This window comes from Pseudochaenichthys georgianus, chromosome 22, assembly GCF_902827115.2.
Source record: "Pseudochaenichthys georgianus chromosome 22, fPseGeo1.2, whole genome shotgun sequence".
Classification (NCBI taxonomy): domain Eukaryota; kingdom Metazoa; phylum Chordata; class Actinopteri; order Perciformes; family Channichthyidae; genus Pseudochaenichthys; species Pseudochaenichthys georgianus.
In genome coordinates, this window is record NC_047524.1 from 1504402 (window position 1) to 1523156 (window position 18755).

An 18755-nucleotide genomic window follows, 5' to 3' on the forward strand; every position below is an offset into this window, starting at 1 on the left:
AAGAGGAGTACAGGAGACAACCGTTTAATTGCAGACTCTTATGTTAATGTGGGGAAATGGCAGTGCATACATTATTTGAGATATATTTCAAACTCGGACTTCATTTTAAGGACATGTCGGCCAGGGGTGTAGAGCTATCTGTTTAAGCACCGGATTGGCAAAACAGGAGAGTAAACCGGTCTGCTTTGATCTATGAATTCATGTCCGGGACTCTCGCGGTATCTGCTGCCCGCAGCTGTTTTATAGAAGGATCACCTCCTTCACTTCATGAAATGGCTGCAGGCAGCATCAGGAGGCAGCGGGACGTGGACTCCGCCTCTGAGAAGTGCAGCACCAGCGCGCCGAGAGCAGTGCCTTTTTACGCACCGCCTTCGCTGTGTTTACCTTCATCAGAACAGCGAGTGACTGCAGGCTGCTACGTGTTAACCACACACACACACACACACACACACACACACACACACACACACACACACACACACACACACACACACACACACACACACACACACACACACACACACACACACACACACACACACACACACACACACACACACACACACACACACACACACACACACACACACACACACACACACACACACACACACACACACCTCTACACACATCTCTACACACATCGAACTGCCCGATTACTGCCCCTTTTATTCGTTTTATGAAGGAGATGTCCAGTCACCAAGGCGCATGATGTACGTTCGGTGTGTTTGTGTCTGTCCGACACCGGCATTTGTTTTCAAATGACCATGAACAGTAATTTACACACATCTGGCTAACTCCATAGGTAGCCTATATGCGGGTGTTCCCAAAATAAATTAGTTTAATCTTAATCTCGATGTAGTGCTAAATGCTGTCGGAGTGCATCGGAACGAACGTCACTATCATAATATCTTCTGAAAACAAATGCCAGTGACACACACGCACACACACACACACGCGCACACACACAGGCGACCGGACATCTCCTTCATAAGGCGCCTTCTCCTCGTTTTCCCAGAATTCACTGGATTATCCGTAAATCATACAAACAAAACCAAAACGTTGATTTATCTGTTTTCTCGTTTTGGTTTTAAAAACTGAATAACGTCGGTTTTCTGGTTTTCCGAAAAACCAAAAAACGACACCGGTTCTTTTTTAAACGTTGTTAATATGTTTTGGATGCATATTGTTCTAGTATTTCTTCAGGCTGTTACATACAATTAGCCTCTGTTGCTGCTGGTGGTGAGTAAATATTAAATTCAGTTAAAATTGACAACCGGTCTGCGATTTTTTTTTAATGTATCTGCCGGTCCTTGGCACAATAAAGGTTGGGAACCCCTGGTCTAACTGTCCTGTTATGACTTCTCTCTCGCGCGTATTCCCTTAAGACCCACCCCATCTCTCTCCTCGTGCTGAAACCTACCAATCAGAGTAGGGGCGGGTCTTCACAGAATACGTTTGGGGAACAAAATCAAGCTTTTTAAAAGGCGAGTGGATTTTGGCAGGCAGTGCGGACCAACGATTGAACGATAACAAGAACGGCTCTCACCAAGTACGACTCGGTTCCCCTCGTTCATACCAAAGAGCCGTTCCAAAGAATCGGCTCGTTCGCGACCGACACATCACTACCGTGCACTTATTAAAGGTCCTCTATCAACACAGAGGTGAGAAACTCGCTTTGTACCTTATTAATGTTTGGGATTTTATTGGTCTACTGAGCTCTGCATCACATTGCTTTCTTCCTCCAAACACAAATCCATTTCTATAACAGATGCAATTGGTTGTCTTACATCAGGGGTGTCCAAACCTTTTTCACCGAGGGCCACACACAGAAAAATATACGAAGGGTTGGGCCACTCACTACAGGTGAGGCATATTGCGTCATAACTTATAAGTCGGCAAAATCAATCAAATGTAAGTAAATTATGCTTAATCAGCGTACATCCCAGCTCTACATAGGGTTTCCATTATGTTGTTGGTAGCTCATTCCTTACAACAGAAGTCTCAGATTCAAAATGGTCTGCGGGCCGCATTTTGCCCCCGGACCGTAGTTTGGACACCCCTGTCTTACATGCTTCGGTTCACGTTCAAGCATGCAGAGCGTTAATTCAATATTGTTTGAGTAAACTTCTTCTAAAACACTTAATGTGATAATGGCTCACTGAGTCAAACACACATTTCCTTTATTGGGTCATATCTTATTTGGGAGGTGTGTGTCCATGGCTATTTGTGGGGAGATGTTGAAGCACCCCTGATCTTTATGGGGACCGGCGTCTAGAGTTACAGTACGACTACGAGAGGAGAACAGGAATAATAAGTTCAACTCTCACAAACAATACCTAAAGATCTGAGTGAGAGGCTGACTCACAATCTCTGGATGCGGGACACGATGGTGTTTAAGGCGGCCTGGATGTCGGCCGTGGTGCAGGTGCAGACCACCGGGAGCTGCTGGTTCTGCAGCAGGTCGGACAGATACTGGGAGGAGGGGGGGGGAGAAAGAGGGGGAGAAAGGGGGGGAGAAGGGGGGGGAGAAACAGATGAGAAAATAACAAAAAGAAGGTGTGAAAAGCATTTCCAGCTCATACATGTATTTGTTAAATCAATGATTTCCAGCGATCCTTTAATCATAAATTCTTTATGCTTTCTAAAAAAAAAAAAACTATATATTTTTTTATTTGGTTTTACTTAGATTGACAGGAAGACATGTTATCACCTTCAATGTTTAAATGTTAAACGTAAAAGACAAAACTAAATAAAGTAAAGTACAAAAAAATATAAAAATATACATTTTAAGAGACTATACATTCATATTCCACTCCGTTCATTAATTTACCCTTTCATATTTATAAATATATATATGTATTCACACTTATTCTTCCACATTTTTCAGAAGCCTTTAAAAAAAAAGTATTATATATATATTTTTATATATTAAAAATTATAATAATTCATAACAAATTAACAAAAGAGTACAAGTCAATTTATTTTTAAAAATACACAAAAAAATATTATAATAATTTGAAAAAATCTATTAAAAACCTAATTAAAAAAATATCTCTATAGCCTCTCCATTCAAACATAAATATTTAATTATCCTTGTTACTTAAAAAATGTATAGTATATACAATATCATTTCAAGTAACAATTTTAATATGTATCCATCGTGTTAAGAAGAACATTTAATAACGCCAGCATTGAGACGTAGGTGGTGCTTGTTTTCCTCACCTGGCCCTGCCAGTCGGAGGTGTTGATGAGGATGATGCTGTCGGGGAGCTGGTTATCAGAGACCAGGATGTGATTCAGCTGATCGTACACCGTCTTCCTGGGAATCTACGGAGGGGAAACAACCCGTAACTAACAGGTACCACAAGGGAACCCCTGACTTCATTACTGACATTAACACAAGTCTTTTTATTTTATTATTATATTTACTGACATGTTCTGTTTAAATATGTCCATGCAGTTGTGTCCTCCGACACAGACTATAACACCTCTTGTTGTTAAATACAAACTATGTGCATATATATACGCCGTTAATAACTGTGCAATATATACCTAGCTGCTAAATCTTCAGAACTGTTACAGGATGTGTATTTTGTAAATTGTGTAATTTTCTTTAATTATTTGTATGCATCAGAATCAGAAGCAGAAACAGGTTTATTACCTGGTAGGTTTACACGTACGAGGAATTTGACTTGGGGTCGTGGGGCATACATAAAAGTAAAACAATAATTAAAAACACAGGTAGAGAACTAGAACAAATATTAAGAATAATAAAAAATATAGTAAAATATAACAGTATTTTCATTGCAATGGGATGGAATAAAAAGGAATACAATATGGAATAATAATCCGCAGTAATAAAAAAAAAAGAACACAGATATTGTTGCACATTGTGTGCATTCATGTAATGCATAGATGCTTGCATGCTGCTACGTAACATTAAGCTGTCTTTGGCTCTTTTCTTTCCTGCTTTAACAAATCCACATTTCCCCGCAGTGGGAATAATGAAGGTGATTCTGTTCTGACTCCGACCTGCAGGTGGCAGCGTGTGTCCAGCGACCGCTCGTTGTCCAGACTGTTCGCTCTCTCGTTCTGCGGTCGGCTCGGCTGGCGCTCCTTCAGTGACGTACTCCGACCGCGACGCCCCGCCAACTTCGGTTCCTGCCTGGAAACAAAAACAACAACAACAACAACAACATTTAACACATACATTGTGATTTAGAAAACAACATGTAGATATATAATAATAATAATAATATACATACACTTATGTTGACACATTTATTTCCTATTTCTCATCTTTAAATTGCATTTATTTATTGAATAAAAAACCTGAATTGAAAATGTTTCATATATATACAGTATATGTCATTTAAATGTAAATGTACCATCTTTAAATGTTGTTAATAAGCATGTTATATACTGTGTTATAGTTATATATGTATGTTACCTGTTTGAGGAGATTATTAGAGACTCTGTCTTCGTCATCTTGCCGATGGGAGGAAGTCTCTCCAGAAACGTGTCCATGTTGTCCATCTCCAGCTCCGTGGTGGGGGTCACCGCCTCCGGCTCATCCTGAGGGGAAACATGGAGAAAAAGAGATGATTTTTAGATAAGATAAGATAGGACTTTATTTATCCCGAAGGAAATTGTTGTGCCAGAGTTACAAAAATACAATAAACACAGCAGCATAATTATAAAACTGTACACTAACAGTGCAGTGAAAAGAGCAATTAAATATCTACAGGAAACATAATTAATGTAAATATTACTTTTTCATTACATTACATGTTAGACGCTTTTATCCAAAGCGACTTACATACTCAACACTGTGGGCAATCCCTACAGGAGCAATTTGGGGTGAAGTGTCTCACGGACACAACGACATGCTGACTGCAGTGGGGTTTGAACCTGTGCCCCCCTGATCCGGACACCAGCGCACAACCCACTGCGCCACACACCTTAAATGTCATTAATGACTGCAGACTTAACTATTAACGGCTCAATAGGGTCTTCTTTCTGTATGTGACTGAATTTCTGCAGTTTTAAATGCTAAAAAGTGCTTATTTTCACATGTTTTCCCGTTATATATTAACTTACATGACAAGAATAATGGTCTTGAGTTTGAAGAGTTAATATACTCACAAAGGAGACGATATCCGACACGGCGTCATCTGGAAATTTGAGCCCGGCACTCTTTGTTTTATCTGGGTCAATCTGCAACCACACGGTGGGAAATATAATAAACCAGAAGTTTTAATTTCACAGAACAAGTAAAGAGTTTGTTTATTTAAAACCTCGTGATAGATTCCTGTGCAGCAGAAGCCTTGAGGTTCCACTAATAGACGTTATCAGGTGATAAATGGTGGGAAAATCTGACTTTACACTGGTTACACTTTATCACTGTCTTATTAAAGGGGCCCTATTCTGATTTCAAGGATTCTACCTCACCTGTAGTGTGTTCTGTACGTTTTTGTGCATGTCAATGGTTTGCAAAGGCTAAAATAATAATGGCCATAGAGCTCCAACGGATTGTACGTTCTATGCTAAGGGGCGGGACATCTCTAAACTGTTGACCAATCACAACAGAGCCAACTGGAACATGTTTAAATATTATTTGTCTCATACTGTCCGTCTAAAAGGCGAAATGTTTGCGTCTTTACGCCCCCCTCCCAACAAAAGGGGGTAGATCTCAAGCTGTCAGAGCAGACTATAGCCTGCATAAAGTATGTGTTGGTAGGGACTCCACATATACAAATGCTTTATACACAAGCAATGACAAAGTGAGTTTTTCATTAATGTCCCTTGAAAAAGTTGTATTAAGAGCAGTGGTTTCTCACCGGGCTCGGGGGCTCTCGGTGGCTTCGGACGCTGTGGAGGCTGCCGATCTCCGTCTGAGAGCTGGAGAGAGAAACACCCTCGAAATATGGCCTGAAACACAAGAAAACAGAAAATAAATTACTTTAAATCAACATGAATGCTCTTCTGAGTCTGAATCGTTCCTCATTCCTCATTCCTGAAGTTCTGTGTACTGGAATGATTCCTAAACCCTGATATGACTCAGCATTTTGTGCTGTAGTTCCTTTATAGCCCAACATTAGCCACCTTTAGCTTAGCGGTTGTGACGTGAAGTCATGTGACCGTGCTGTAGTTCCTTTATAGCCCAACATTAGCCACCTTTAGCTTAGCGGTTGTGACGTGAAGTCATGTGACCGTGCTGTAGTTCCTTTATAGCCCAACATTAGCCACCTTTAGCTTAGCGGTGGTGACGTGAAGTCATGTGACCGTGCTGTAGTTCCTTTATAGCCCAACATTAGCCACCTTTAGCTTAGCGGTGGTGACGTGAAGTCATGTGACCGTGCTGTAGTTCCTTTATAGCCCAACATTAGCCTCCTTTAGCTTAGCGGTGGTGACGTGAAGTCATGTGACCGTGCTGTAGTTCCTTTATAGCCCAACATTAGCCACCTTTAGCTTAGCGGTGGTGACGTGAAGTCATGTGACCGTGCTGTAGTTCCTTTATAGCCCAACATTAGCCTCCTTTAGCTTAGCGGTGGTGACGTGAAGTCATGTGACCGTGCTGTAGTTCCTTTATAGCCCAACATTAGCCACCTTTAGCTTAGCGGTGGTGACGTGAAGTCATGTGACCGTGCTGTTCCTTTATAGCCTAACGTTAGCTTTTGGCTTTAAAAATCGTAAAGTGGTGTTAATATGTGGAGATTATCCTGCTGAACAAAACGTGTAAGGCTATCATAAACGTTTGTTGGACACAGAGATTATTTCTGACAATCCAAAATCACAACCAGGGAGATGCTGCCTTCAGGGACCAACACAGAAACACCACATTCAGGTATGTTCAAACACACACAGATGAACACACACTTGAGTTTGGGTTTGGGCGTGCTCAGGACGCTGTCGTCGTCGTCCAGCTCCGGCCCGCTGTCGCTCGGGTTCTCAAACTCCACGCTGTCCAGATCCAGATCCTCCTCCTCCACCTCGGGGGGGGGCTCTGCAGGGTCCTGCTCCGAGTCCAGCACCTGCACACACACACACACACACACACACACACACACACACACACACACACACACACACACACACACACACACACACACACACACACACACACACACACACACACACACACACACACACACACACACACACACACACACACACACACACACACACACACACACACACACACACACACACACACACACACACACAAAACACTGTTAGGGATCTAAACTTGAAGAGCAACACAAGCAGTAGTAAAAAGTAACTTTCACTTGAGTACTTTTTTAAGTTCATGCTACTTTCTTCTTCCTTGCAATGCAGAGGTGACTTTAAGAATGGCACCTATCCCTCACACTGCTCCCCATTGCTGTAGAATAGCGGCTGCTCCTATTACATGATGCTGTAAATGCAGAGACCTAATGTCAGTGTGGGGGCAGTGCTGTGTTTGGTGATAAAACGTGGATTTAATTTGAATCCTATGCAAAGGAGTTGATAGCACACAAAGAGTTATTTACAGCTTTAATAAGGTCCAGTGGCGTCGCCTGTAGCCCCGGACAATTCTCCCTCAATTATATAGTACATTAACCGTGCTTTACGTGAACCTCACCATGACACAAGAGAGGACGGAAGGACTGTAATTTCCCGTGTTCAGTGAATGCAACAGAGGCAAGACACCAGACCAATCAGAGAGTTGCATGGAAATAAACGTGTGCTTGTGTCATTCACTCGGCTCTGTGTGTGTGTGTGTGTGTGTGTGTGTGTGTGTGTGTGTGTGTGTGTGTGTGTGTGTGTGTGTGTGTGTGTGTGTGTGTGTGTGTGTGTGTGTGTGTGTGTGTGTGTGTGTGTGTGTGTGTGTGTGTGTGTGTGTGTGTGTGTGTGTGTGTGTGTGTGTGTGTGTGTGTGTGTGTGTGTGTGTGTGTGTGTGTGTGTGTGTGTGTGTGTGTGTGTGTGTGTGTGTGGCTGTCACTACCCAATCTACTGCGCATGTTATGATGATTATACACCATATTGGACAAATCCGGACGGCAACCCAAGTAGGACACTTGACACAGTGGCTTTTAGCAAAGCTCAAAAATAAAACTTCACTATTATTTAACAACTCTTTTTATTGGGTTCTTTTATTTGGGGTTAAGTACATTGTCAGAATAAGTGAGAAATTAATTGAACTTCTGTTAGACAGCTATCATACTGAATACATATTTACTGTGAATGTATGCAACAATGTATGGCATATGGCTGTCGCCTTTTATTCATTTTTATGTCAATTTGCACATTTCGTGGTGATGCTCAGCCTCTCCCCTTAACTCCTAACAGTCATCGTCATGTCAACCACAACACAGAGAAATACTGATAGCAATGTGTGTGTTGATACATTGCTGACAGAGGGAACTACATTTGAATACAGATTTAAGAAATGTCAGTTTTTGAGCATGTTTTGTCTCGACTATATTACAACTATATTATAATAAAATAATATAGTATTTATATTATTGAATTGATTATTATTATTATTAGTAGAAGTAGTGTATTTGCATTAATTATATTTTAATCTTTTTGAGGCTAGTATTTGGCAGGAAATGCAGACGTATTCACCTGTAAACGCATACTGAACGACATACATGCACATTTACCATTTACCTCACTGTATAAAAAAGTAACTGTGTTGATAATAATAATAAACAGAAATTATATTTGCAAAGTAGTTTACTTTGTTTCCAAAACATTTTTTTTCACTCCTGTCGGTTGGGTGGTGGGGGGGGGGGCCTCATCTCACAATGTCGCTTGGGGCCCCAAGTTGGCCAGGGGCAGCCCTGGGTGTAGGGTTAGGATGTGGTTTGGGAATGGGCCTCAGTGTGATAGAGAGAGAGGGAGAGGGAGAGAGAGGGAGAGAGAGGGACTGGTGCCAGCAGCAGGGACCGTGTTGTTAGCATCTGGTTAGCTAGCTTCACTAAAGGCCCTGACACACCAAGCAGTCACCAGAGGACTAGCCGACGCTGAAGTCGGCTGTTGCCTGGCCGTGTTCTCCTGCGGTTTGGCCATGTGTCGCACGGGAACACACCGCACCGACTTCAGTGCGTGAGTGGCAATAACTCTCCTTACCAGCAGGCGGCGGTAGTGTGTATTCGTCATTCAAAAGAGGCAACAACCGGAAGACAGAGAAGAAGAAGAGTATCTTTTCTCCGTAATATCATACAGAGCTGGCCTCTCCTGGATCAAGGTGATGAGCAGGTCTTCGTTTGCATCATTCCAGATCGCCATGATGAGATGAAAATGAATAGCAGTCTGTGTGTGCCTTCTTAAATCGTTTGTTTACGTCCCTCACTTCCGCTTCGCTTCTCATGCACTGATTTGCTAGCTGAACAGCCAATCAGAGTGATTATTTGGTCCGACTGCCAGACCCGATGCATGGCCGATTCAACATGTTGAATCGGCCATGCATCGGGTCTGGCAGTCCAAATAAGGCGTGTCACGGTCGACGGTGCGGGTCACACCAACCTGACTACGGCGCCGCGAATGCCCGACAGCCTCTGACGGCCTCTGACTCCCAAAATCGGGTTGGTGTGTCAGGGCCTTAACGGACATACGGAGCTGTTGGTTCCACAACAAGCTGGAGGAGAGCTCTCCTCTCAGACTGAGAGGCTCAGGTGAGCTAAAGGACTCTCTGAGTGTTTAGATAGTTAACTTTAGTCTAAGTATCCCAGTGGGTCTCAAACGGTTTGGTCACAAATTATTCAAAAGATTATTTCCGCAGCACACCTTCATATGATCACTATAGTTATAAAACAAATAAGAGAATAAAGGAAAAACAGTTATGAAATACTATATGGCAGTAAAACAAGAATACAGTTTGAAAGGGGAGTGATTTGTAAAATATCCATAAAGAAAAAGAACATCTGCTTACAGTTGTGTTTCATCTGGGTGCTGAGAGAGGTATCCATAGATCTCTTAATGTTGCTCTCAAAGGGGGGAGCTTGCCCCCAGACCTCCCTAGAGGAGGTGAGGACCGCCCTCCACTCGTAAAAAATAGCACTTTACCCCTGCCTATTGCCGTGAGCTGATTATCGAGCCGTCATTGTAACAGTCGTGGGTGCACTGTGTGTGTGTGCGCGTGGGGAGTGTTGCAGTAGAACATTCCACTGTAGCGCCACGGGCCGCCGCCACTGTGGGCTGAGCCCCGAATGCATCCAGGTCCAGGCGACGCCCCTGATAAGGTCCATTGGGTTATGGACGTGTCGCTGCAACTGTGCATTTATCCAGTCGTTGGCTCACTACTTCCCAAACATATGCATTTTCCTATTATAAAAAAAACCTGCTGTAAAACACCGTGAACACTTTGAGGTAGGCGCCGGTATTTATCTCAGTAAAAGATCTGAACGCAGAAACACTCACCTCTTCTGAGACTCTGAAGCGCTTCAGCAGGGCGACGACTCTCTGCTTGAAGTTCTGCTGCTAAAACACACACACACACACACACACACACACACACACACACACACACACACACACACACACACACACGCACAGTTAAGTGAGTGTGAGCGTATTATAATTTACTACAGAGCTCAGCTACACACAGCTGCAGATGTTACCGGCAGCAGAAGCCTGTATTGATTTCCCTGCGTGTGCTCATGTGAGTCAATAATCAGAAACATCATCTGCTTTCTGAGGGTTCTCCTTCTACTCGATAAAACCATGCTATTCATGTTAAGGGCGACTGTGGCTGCGTGGGTGCGGTCGTCTTTCAACCAGAAGGTTGTGGGTTCGATCCCAGCCCGTGCAGTCAACATGTCGATGTATCCTTGGGCGAGACACTTAACCGTGAGTTGCTCCCGATGGCCAGCGGTGTGTGAATGTTAGGTCCTAGAGAGGAAGGTACACTGCTCTGTATGAATGGGTGAATGACATGTAGTCTGTAAAGCGCTTTGAGGGGTCTTAAAGACTGGATAAAGCGCTATATAAGTACAGTCCATTTACCATTTATTCACATACAACAACACACGACAACTGTCTCATTAAAGCTCACGTTTCTATTTCTTTAGACTCTATCTTGGTCTCTTACTCTGGTGATGGACGTCGTCCTCACGATGGACCTCCTCTGCTTCTTCGGCTTCCTCACGTCGTACTCGTCATCCTCCAGATCCTGAAACAACACGTTTCAACACAGCCTCTCATGAATAGAATATCATAGAATCCTTTATTGTCATTATACAGGTACTGTTGGAGAAATACTGTTGTCTCCACTTAACGGGTTTGTGTTAATGCACTGATACTATGTGTGACTCTGAACTGTGCACGACCTTGCAGCTGCGTCTTGCTGTGATAGGAGGAGGCAGGGCATTTCAGGTTGTTGATATTTATGGAGGAGACAGACTTGTTGTCTCCTAGATATCTCATTGCTATGAGGCGCGAAGGAAGAACGCGACTCTTTCCAGAAGACGTCGCAGATGACCCCGACACCCGCGGATGATATTAGCGCCACCTCGATTTACGACTTTGTTGTTATCTCCGTGTTTTGGACTCCGTACGCCTGATGTTTTTTGCTGCTCCGGTGAGCAACATACCGTGTGTGTGTGTGCTCCTTCTTGCAAGAATACATTAGTACCTGATTATTGATTCTCAACCTGGTGTCGAGATGAGTAGAGCTACTCCTTTTTTTAAGGTGCCATCAAAAATACAAAAAACCATCAAGAGACGTAGAACATTCAGGAGGAGACAACATACAAACAACAAGCATTCATAAAGGCTGATGACGGCTTGAAGTTTGTCTTAAATGCAGATTTGCTTGAAGAGTAGATTTGGTATTTTCCTAATTTGGACTTAATTTCGTTATGTTTTTATGTCCTTAAAATGTTGACTCAGTTAAGTTAAATAGATTGATGAGAGCTGTTTTCTCCCCTTAAAGTGGACCTATATACTATATTGGAAAAATAAAAATATATTGTAGGGCCATACCTATACAAAACATGTCTGTGAAGTGTTTTGCTTCAAAAACCAAACATGTCACCCGTTGTAGCCGTGCCTCATTCTGCTCATACCCCTCTTTTGAAGCCCTGTTAGAGAAACGTGGATTTTGGGTCCTTAGCTTGAAAAAAAAAAAGAAGAGGAGGCGGAGCTAATGCCTGATCAGAATTCTACCGGAGATAAAGTTAAATTCTGCTGTGATAAAACGCCATCCTGTTCTAAACCACATCAAGGATTATTTCTGAAGCAGTATGGAGCTCAAAGGCTTTTTCTCTTGCAGGTTTACCACAAGGTGAGTTCCTTTTTAATTTCCTGCTTTTTAAACACTCTCCAGTACAGGTTAGCTCTGAGTGTTAGCGAGGCTTGCTAATGTAAACAAAGACGAGATTACGTCCAAAACACGTCAGGCATTGTTTCTGATAGCAACTCTCTGTGGGTCCGCCGCCGTCACAGCGGATGGAAATCTGTATCCGCTCGTTGTTCCCCGTTTTTAAAAGATGTGGGTACGGAGGCTGCGTGAGTTCCCCGACACACCGGGGACACATACTTATGTATAAAAGACATCACAAAGTTTATTTTGCATGATAGGTCCCCTTTAAGTTGCTTGTTTGTTTCAATTACTTAAGGATGTTTTGGTGCCACTGATTTCACCTTAAGGAAGATTTAACCCGCACTTAAAGGTGAGTCTTAAGTTAAGGTGTTTTGTTCGGACTCACCTGTCCCTGCACGGCGTCGTCGCTGGCCTCCTGCTCCGAGGAGAAGCTCTCGTACTCTTCCTCTGAGTAGTTATCTGAAGAGGAGGAGGACAGGAAGAAGAACACGCCATTATACATACTTTAATTTCTCTTAAAGGTTCCCTATTATTCGTCATCAATATATTACAGGTCTTAGATATATATACAAATATGTCTCAGATCATATGAGACAGATCATTGTAGCATTACCCATAATCCCCTCTGTTTCAGCTCTGTTTCCAAAGTGCTGATTCTCTGTCTGTTACTTTAGATGAAAACAAGGAGCCCCTCCCCACGCCCCTCTGAGAGACATTTGGTTACAAAGAACTCAATGGAGCTCTAGAGGAGATTCAGGTGATAAGGGGGGGGGGGGTTACCTTGGTTGCTGATTGGCTAATGGTTACTCAAGACAACACATCGTTATGACATCATAAAGTGGCCAAAATCTGATCAGCTCATTTTCAGACAGGTTTTTATAGAAATGGATCAAAAAGAGAGAAAATCTTTGTTCCTGAGACTTTCAGAGTCTCTTTCCACAGAGGGGACACATGTTGATGAAGAAGAGACATGAAGAAGAGGGGACACATGTTGATGTAGAAGAGACATGAAGAAGAGGGGACACATGTTGATGTAGAAGAGACATGAAGAAGAGGGGACACATGTTGATGTAGAAGAGACATGAAGAAGAGGGGACACATGTTGATGTAGAAGAGACATGAAGAAGAGGGGACACATGTTGATGTAGAAGAGACATGAAGAAGAGGGGACACATGTTGATGTAGAAGAGACATGAAGAAGAGGGGACACATGTTGATGTAGAAGAGACATGAAGAAGAGGGGACACATGTTGATGTAGAAGAGAGATGAAGAAGAGGGGACACATGTTGATGTAGAAGAGACATGAAGAAGAGGGGACACATGTTGATGTAGAAGAGACATGAAGAAGAGGGGACACATGCTGATGTAGAAGAGACATGAGGAAGAGGGGACACATGTTGATGTAGAAGAGACATGAAGAAGAGGGGACACATGTTGATGTAGAAGAGACATGAAGAAGAGGGGACACATGTTGATGTAGAAGAGACATGAAGAAGAGGGGACACATGTTGATGTAGAAGAGACATGAAGAAGAGGGGACACATGTTGATGTAGAAGAGGCATGAAGAAGAGGGGACACATGTTGATGTAGCAGAGGCATGAAGAAGAGGGGACACATGTTGATGTAGAAGAGACATGAAGAAGAGGGGACACATGTTGATGTAGAAGAGACATGAAGAAGAGGGGACACATGTTGATGTAGAAGAGACATGAAGAAGAGGGGACACATGTTGATGTAGAAGAGACATGAAGAAGAGGGGACACATGTTGATGTAGAAGAGACATGAAGAAGAGGGGACACATGTTGATGTAGAAGAGACATGAAGAAGAGGGGACACATGTTGATGTAGAAGAGACATGAAGAAGAGGGGACACATGTTGATGTAGAAGAGACATGAAGAAGAGGGGACACATGTTGATGTAGAAGAGACATTAAGAAGAGGGGACACATGTTGATGTAGAAGAGACATGAACAAGTGGATTTTGCACAATAGGTGACCTTTAAAAGTGCATGATGAAAAGGACACTTATGGGAGACTAAGAGTACCGGAGCATTTGATCTTGGGCCCCTCGCTGAGCGCCGCCTCCTCGTGGTCGATGGGCTGGCTGCTCAGAGAGAAGATCCAGATCTCCGCCACCTTCCCCTGGAGCTCCTTCTGATGGGAGCAGAGCGGGAGGACCTGGCCTCCCTCTGGGGGGTGCTGCATCACCTGGGGAGGGGGGGAGATATCCAGTCACTTTGCATCCCAACATCATGCAATACAGACATTAACCTGTTGGAAAAATGGCTGCCTTTTTACGTAAAAATGCAGAAATATGAAGTTCTACAGTACACCCTATGAAAGACTAAACAGCTTCTTTAGCCCTTTATGAGTGTGCCTGTACATTCCAGATATGCAGATACTTATTGACATCATGCAAATTGAACCACGCCCAGATACAGAGAAAAAGGCAACGAAATATGTTGTTGCATTTTATTATTTAAAGTGGACCTATCATGCTAATTTTAGGCAATAGCATAGGGCTGCTCAATTAATCGTATTTTAATCGCAATTACGATTATGGCTTGCAACGATTACGAAAACAACGTAATTGAAATAAAACGATTATTCTTTTAATCAACCGTTAAAAACATACTGTTCAAATGTTTGTTCTCCAATAAATTGATGTTTTCAAAGTAAATGGATAATCGTTTTTAATAATCGTGATATCAATTATTGACCCAAATAATCGAGATTATGATTTTTGCCATAATCGAGCAGCTCTACAATAGCATAGGTCTCATATATATAAAAATATATAAAAGTATATATTAGTTATATTAGTATATATAGTATAAAAGGCTTGAAGTTTGTCTTAAATGCTGCAGTGCAAATACAGATGTTGTATCCTAGCAGAGTGCTTGAGGGGTAGATTTGGTATTTTCCTAATTTGGACTTAATTTCGTTATGTTTTTATGTCCTTAAAATGTTGACTCAGTTAAGGAAAATAGATTTATGAGCTGTTTTCTTCCGTTAAAGTGGACCTATTATGCTATATTGGAAAAATATATTGTCGGGCCATATACAAAATATGTCTGTGAAGTATTTTGCTCAAAATACCAAACAGATCACCCATTCTAGCCATGCCTCATATCCCTCTATTTCACTTCCTGTTTCAAAAGTGCTGATTTTGGGGATAAAGCTTTAAAATAAAGAGGAGGGGTCTGAGCTCATGCGGGACCTGGCAGCTACCGTCTAAACTAAATGCTGCCGTGATGAAACTCCATATCATGGATCATCAAGGATTCTCTCTGGAACAGTCTGGAGCTCAAAGGCTTTCTCTCTTGCCGGTTACACCACAAGGTGAGTTCCTTTCTACTTCCTGCTTCTTCACACACATGCTCTCCAGTACAGGTTAGCTCTGAGTGTTAGCGATGCTAATGTAAACACCGACCATATTACGTCCAAAACAGTCGGGCATTGTTTCTGATAGCAACGTTTCTGATTGGGCCGTGGGTCCACATTTCAGATATTACGTCATATCGGACGCAAATCTGGATCAGATCCGTTGTTCCCCGTTTTTAGAGATGTGGGTACGGAGGAAAAGAGAGAGGGTTTTATTTTCTGACGCTGCGTGAGTTCCTTGACTCACCGGGGACACATCTTTATGTATAAAAGACATCAACAAGTGCATTTTGCATGATAGGTCCCCTTTAAGATAACAGAGGAGTCAAAAGCATTCAAAGAAACACCAAAAATATATTTGTGTTTTTGCGGCTTTTTAATGGGACTAGTATTAGGTTATATACTACCTGCTTTATGTTTTCAACACTGTTTCCTTAGTGCACACACAATGAGGTGCTTCTACAGACAGTATTTCAGCAATACACAATACAAATGAAGTAAAACCTCCTCCCACACACTTAACCTCGTTTTAATACAGAAGAAAAAGCAATAAAAACAGGGAAAAATATGAAATAAATTCTTTATTTGACCACCTACAGTATTTGATTATAAATTAATAGACTTTCTGTTCAAGTCTCTTTGAGTTTTAAGGTGGATCAATCTTTCTCCTCGTACCTCAGCTGCTGATTGTGACTTTAATTATGTCCACTGAGCTTTGGGAGCCACATGGGGTCTGATTAGCGCATCGAAGATTCAAGACACAAGGATTTCAAGGCGTTATTGTCACATGAACAACAGATACTGAGTCGTTTGGCAATGAAACAAAGCAATACACAATATACTTAAAGGGAAAAGTCAAAATAGTGCAAGAGAGACAATATGCCAAAAAGTAAATAAGTGAACTTTGCACATCTAAAACTGAATCAAATAGAACAGAATGTCAAAATGAAAGCTGAGCGACTTATCCATGCTTTCATTTCCTCCCCCTTGACTACTGCAACTCCCTTCTCTACGTCATCAGCTCACCCCTCCTTCAATACACTCCAAACGGTACAAAATGCACCCCGACTCCTCACACACACAGTACAACTACTTTGTTACTGTACTTATTTCTCTGGTATCAGTACTTTACTCCACTAATTGTTTTTCTGACGACTTTTTACTTTCTACTTCTTACATGTTGAACACAAATACCTGTACTTTCTACTTCTTACATGTTGAACTCAAATACCTGTACTTTCTACTTCTACATGTTGAACTCAAATACCTGTACTTTCTACTTCTTACATGTTGAACTCAAATACCTGTACTTTCTACTTCTTACATGTTGAACTCAAATACCTGTACTTTCTACTTCTTACATGTTGAACTCAAATACCTGTACTTTCTACTTCTCACATGTTGAACCCAAATACCTGTACTTTCTACTTCTTACATGTTGAACACAAATACCTGTACTTTCTACTTCTTACATGTTGAACACAAATACCTGTACTTTCTACTTCTTACATGTTGAACTCAAATACCTGTACTTTCTACTTCTTACATGTTGAACCCAAATACCTGTACTTTCTACTTCTTACATGTTGAACCAAATACCTGTACTTTCTACTTCTTACATGTTGAACCCAAATACCTGTACTTTCTACTTCTTACATGTTGAACCCAAATACCTGTACTTTCTACTTCTTACATGTTGAACCCAAATACCTGTACTTTCTACTTCTCACATGTTGAACACAAATACCTGTACTTTCTACTTCTTACATGTTGAACTCAAATACCTGTACTTTCTACTTCTTACATGTTGAACTCAAATACCTGTACTTTCTACTTCTCACATGTTGAACCCAAATACCTGTACTTTCTACTTCTCACATGTTGAACTCAAATACCTGTACTTTCTACTTCTCACATGTTGAACTCAAATACCTGTACTTTCTACTTCTTACATGTTGAACTCAAATACCTGTACTTTCTACTTCTTACATGTTGAACCCAAATACCTGTACTTTCTACTTCTTACATGTTGAACTCAAATACCTGTACTTTCTACTTCTTACATGTTGAACTCAAATACCTGTACTTTCTACTTCTTACATGTTGAACTCAAATACCTGTACTTTCTACTTCTTACATGTTGAACTCAAATACCTGTACTTTCTACTTCTTACATGTTGTACACAAATACCTGTACTTTCTACTTCTTACATGTTGAACCCAAATACCTGTACTTTCTACTTCTTACATGTTGAACACAAATACCTGTACTTTCTACTTCTTACATGTTGTACACAAATACCTGAACTTTCTACTTCTTACATGTTGAACTCAAATACCTGTACTTTCTACTTCTTACATGTTGAACACAAATACCTGTACTTTCTACTTCTTACATGTTGAACACAAATACCTGTACTTTCTACTTCTTACATGTTGAACACAAATACCTGTACTTTCTACTTCTCACATGTTGAACTCAATACCTGTACTTTCTACTTCTTACATGTTGAACTCAAATACCTGTACTTTCTACTTCTTACATGTTGAACTCAAATACCTGTACTTTCTACTTCTTACATGTTGAACTCAAATACCTGTACTTTCTACTTCTTACATGTTGAACTCAAATACCTGTACTTTCTACTTCTTACATGTTGAACTCAAATACCTGTACTTTCTACTTCTCACATGTTGAACTCAAATACCTGTACTTTCTACTTCTTACATGTTAACCCAAATACCTGTACTTTCTACTTCTTACATGTTGAACCCAAATACCTGTACTTTCTACTTCTCACATGTTAACCCAAATACCTGTACTTTCTACTTCTTACATGTTGAACTCAAATACCTGTACTTTCTACTTCTCACATGTTGAACTCAATACCTGTACTTTCTACTTCTTACATGTTGAACACAAATACCTGTACTTTCTACTTCTTACATGTTGAACCCAAATACCTGTACTTTCTACTTCTTACATGTTGAACACAAATACCTGTACTTTCTACTTCTTACATGTTGAACCCAAATACCTGTACTTTCTACTTCT

General features: G+C 41.4%; 1 protein-coding gene across 4 annotated transcripts in view; it reads right to left on the reverse strand.

Moving 5' to 3' along the window:
* Positions 1–18755, reverse strand: part of pacs2 (phosphofurin acidic cluster sorting protein 2) — a 94132-nt gene that overhangs the window by 26933 nt on the left and 48444 nt on the right. For all 4 annotated transcript variants that reach the window (XM_034110826.2, XM_034110825.2, XM_034110827.2 and 1 more), the window contains exons 5-15: positions 14362–14524; positions 12699–12772; positions 11081–11161; positions 10411–10470; positions 6883–7037; positions 5844–5934; positions 5149–5220; positions 4454–4578; positions 4036–4168; positions 3226–3330; positions 2369–2475 (exon numbers count right to left, since the gene is read on the reverse strand). In XM_034110826.2, coding sequence (XP_033966717.1) covers positions 2369–2475; positions 3226–3330; positions 4036–4168; positions 4454–4578; positions 5149–5220; positions 5844–5934; positions 6883–7037; positions 10411–10470; positions 11081–11161; positions 12699–12772; positions 14362–14524 — 1166 coding nt within the window. The remainder of the gene's footprint in view (positions 1–2368; positions 2476–3225; positions 3331–4035; positions 4169–4453; positions 4579–5148; positions 5221–5843; positions 5935–6882; positions 7038–10410; positions 10471–11080; positions 11162–12698; positions 12773–14361; positions 14525–18755) is intronic.